This window comes from Polyodon spathula, unplaced genomic scaffold, assembly GCF_017654505.1.
Source record: "Polyodon spathula isolate WHYD16114869_AA unplaced genomic scaffold, ASM1765450v1 scaffolds_2233, whole genome shotgun sequence".
Taxonomy (NCBI): Eukaryota; Metazoa; Chordata; class Actinopteri; order Acipenseriformes; family Polyodontidae; genus Polyodon; species Polyodon spathula.
In genome coordinates, this window is record NW_024473707.1 from 1 (window position 1) to 3,724 (window position 3,724).

General features: G+C 47.5%; 1 protein-coding gene across 1 annotated transcript; it reads right to left on the bottom strand.

Annotated features, from left to right (window-relative positions):
* Positions 1–1,872: 1,872 nt before the first annotated feature.
* On the bottom strand, positions 1,873–3,324 carry LOC121310461 (olfactomedin-like protein 3A). The gene has a single exon (XM_041243638.1). The coding sequence runs from the start codon at positions 3,267–3,269 to the stop codon at positions 2,427–2,429; it is 843 nt and encodes a 280-aa protein (XP_041099572.1). The 5' UTR covers positions 3,270–3,324; the 3' UTR covers positions 1,873–2,426.
* Between the last annotated feature and the right edge of the window lie 400 nt (positions 3,325–3,724).

Sequence of the window (3,724 nt, forward strand, 5' to 3'; positions counted from 1 at the left end):
AAATGCAAAGTGTAAACGCAGAAACATTTTCCGAGTTCTCGTTCGGGTCACTTCAAGCTGTCAAATGAAAGACAGGCACCTTTCTTTCCCGCCTCGTTTAATCTCAGAGACCGCGACGGAATTTATTTTCGTCCAGCGCTCCGGCAGAAATGCAAACTGTTGAAATCCCAGAATAATTGTCAGTTTAAGAGCTAATTAAAGCACTAGAACTTCGAGATTACAGGGCGCTGCAAGGGAACCGAGAGGGCATCCACGCAGGTGAGCGCTGTGGGGAGTTTCCAAAAAATAATAGCGCTACACATCCCCACGTGTTACTGTTTAAATAACTTTTCATTGTTAACGTCCTGATGTTGAACGATGTGATATTGGAAACAAACTTCAGACAAAAGTTTCGGATGAAGTTTTACATGGCGAGATCACAAAAAATGTCCGCACTGGGGTTTGAGATTCGTTTTCTAAATCACTGCAGGAAGAGCGATTATAATAAATAAATAAAAACGCAACGGCTTTTCTGCTGGACACTCTCTCGCCACAATGCTGCGCCGCTCCATCGCCAGCTGGGTCTCAGATTGATTAACTGACTCGACGGACAAGCTGCAGGATACAAGTCGTGTAACACGGGTCGGTTCCGGGACAGTTTAGCAAGACCCCGATTGCTTCGATTGCTTCCACCTGATCCTTTCAGCAGCATTTCTGAACACGGTCGTTTTAACACCAGCTCCGAGTGCTGGAGCAGCAAATCTATTTCCCTTCCTTCGGACGGGTTTTTTATTATCTTGCAACACGTCAGATATTAATTCAACCCTAGCAGTATGGAAGGTGAAACAGATAAGCACAATATGATCAATAAAATCAATCATCCGACAGCGTGGGCAAGCTAGCTAACAATAGAGGGGACCGCTAAACAGTTCACATACCGAGGAAAAAGAGCTTCAGAGGAACAAAAAACTCCAAATGAAACTTACCTTTTCTGAGCAGCATCTCAGTTCTGAACAGGGGGTGGTGGGGGAGACACGGGACACGGGACGACACCTTGAAATGAAAAGGACTGAAGCATGAAAAACAAACCCTAACCTCAGGTCAAGTCAGGTGCCCCTGTTGAGCTGGGGCATGTCTCAAGAACGGTGCATTGTGGGAATTGTAGTTTTTAAGAGTAGCAGCTCATCTTTGTATTACTGTTCCCTTATCTTTCAGTGATGTTTGCAAGGTTATTTTTTGTATTTTTTTTTTTTTAAACACTGTGCTTTGCTGATGTGCGTAGACCTCGTTCAGGAGGCACTATGCACTGCAGTGGCATTGATCAGCCCATGCATATATGCTCCAGGTTACACAGGGAGGCGTACGGCATTCTCTACAGATCAGTGATCAGTGGCTGGGGTGATGCAGGGGTAATAAATCGGTCGTTATGTTCTCAGCTCATGCACGAAGCGGTTCCTGTTCTTTCTATGCTGGCATTTTTCCTGAGATTCCAGCTCCACCACAGAGCTCCACACACGTTTTCAATCTAGAAGGGAAAGGGGGGCCCAGGCATTCAAGCACAGAGGAATAACCAGCAGAGATTCAACCCACTCACCCCTGCCAGCAACGCTTTCCCCTCTCCGACTGCACAGGCTTTTACAGTTAAACAGGGTGAACCTTACGGCTGGGTCACAGATAATTAAAACACTGTTTTTTTCAGGCGATACCTTTCATAGGATCAGCCGAGTACTTGAAATACACCAGCTTTCTACAAAAGGTCTCTGTGCTTCAGGAGACAGCACTTTACTAACGATGTCATTCCTGCGCCGCTCTGCTGCTTCGCTCTGGAGCCGCTGCATTCCAGCAGCGATCGCATTAACATTCCCCTCCCATTAGAATGAAACAGCCACAAAGTCTTGGGTTTTATTTATTAACAAAAATACATCGTAACACAGAATGGCTTGACGTTTAGTCGCTATTTATTTTTCTACAAAAACACTGAAGACCTTGCAGCCTTGAAAAGAGTACAGAGGAACACAACTGGGAAGAAACAAAACATTCTTTGATAGGAATACCATTTTGTTCCCCTCCCCCATCAACATTAACAGGTGAACTGCAAAGACAGCCAAAAACAAACCACGCTGTTCAAATGCATCGCAGATCATCACCGCACAGTGAACAGTAAATGATGTCACTGCTGCATTGCCAGTGGTGAGAGAGGACTGCAAGTGGTAAAGGTATAGAAACGTTATGAAAGAGTCCCACTCTGTGAAACCACTATACAGACCCTGGTGACAGGAAACAGGCCCCACTGCACCATTTACAATCATACAAAACCTTCTAAAAACACACTTCACTGTCAGTGGCTTACCGTTATATTATAGGTAACAGTGTACTGTTTGGAGAGGGCAATGCCAGCCTAGCTCCTCACCCGCCCACCCCCAGTTCCTATGAGCCCTTTGCAGGGCTCACACCTCCAGCTTCTTCTTCAGGTCGAGCTTGTAAAGAATCTGATAGCCGTCATCCCAGGCGTAGATCTGCCTCTCCCGGGGGTTGTACTTGAGGCTGGCGTGGGAGCTGTAGCGTCTGGGGAAGTACACCAAAGGGGCGTCGTCGTTGGTAACCATGTCGCTGACGTCGAAGACGCACTGGACCCGCGAGCGGCTGGGCAGCTTGGTGTTGTAGACCACGTACACCGTGCCACAGATGACGAAGGCCGCCTCCGCGTTCTCCCGGGGGCAGGGCGTGTCCCACATCTGCTCGATAGCCAGCGTCTTGGGGTCCATCTTGGCCAGGCAGATGTTCTTCTCGTTCTCCTTGGTGGCATAGATGGCCCAGAGTCCTTCCTCGTCCACAGCCAGGTCGATGAAGGTCTCGGGGGAAAGCCCATAGACGGGGACCTGCTCCTCCGCTGGGAAGACAACGCTGTCCACCACCGTCTCGTTCTTCAGGTCGTACTTGATGACCTGGAAGTCCTGCCCCTCCTTCACGTAGTAGATGTGCCCGTCGTAGACTGTGTGCCCCGCGCCGCCCCAGGGGAAGGGCAGCTTGACCTTCTTGGCCCGCGAGGTTCCTGCAGAAGCCGTGAAGTCGCGCACCGTTTTGAAATGATGCAACGTGTCCCCGGACGAGCTGTTGAAGATGTAGATCTCCCCCGACTGCCCGACTGGATCTTTGGCCCACACACCCATCGCACCACCGAGCCTCTTCAGGATCTTCATGGATTTGATGCTGGATACCATGTCCCTGCAGTCTGGGGGGCAGGAAAGGGAATTTAATAAACTGCGATTCTGAAGTGCACTTGAAATCATACAGAAGGAATCATTGTTACGAAAGGTGTCATCCCGTGCACAGAGCACCCAATTTGAAAACAAAAGTAAAAAGCAACACTTTATACAAGCATCAAATGATTAAGTACGAAAGAAACTCCTTCAGCTATCAACTGGCATCAAAACGACCGACCTTCCACAAATGCTCATTTTTCAAGCCTCAAAAAAACAAGACAGCTTTTTGACATTTATCCTTTAGCGCTTTGTAGAGAATAGAACCAGGGACTGCAGAGTGACGAATGGACATTTCCAAGTAGAAATACTAAAATTCAAAAACGAGAAACATTTCAACTACAAAACCTCAAATTAAAACATTTCTAATTGAATATCAGAACATGTCTTGTAATATTTCAACATTTGCTGCCACTAGTGGGTGTTTTAAACTGCAGCGACAGGAAGTATCAGCTGAACGCGACGCATGTTAGCAATATCATGCA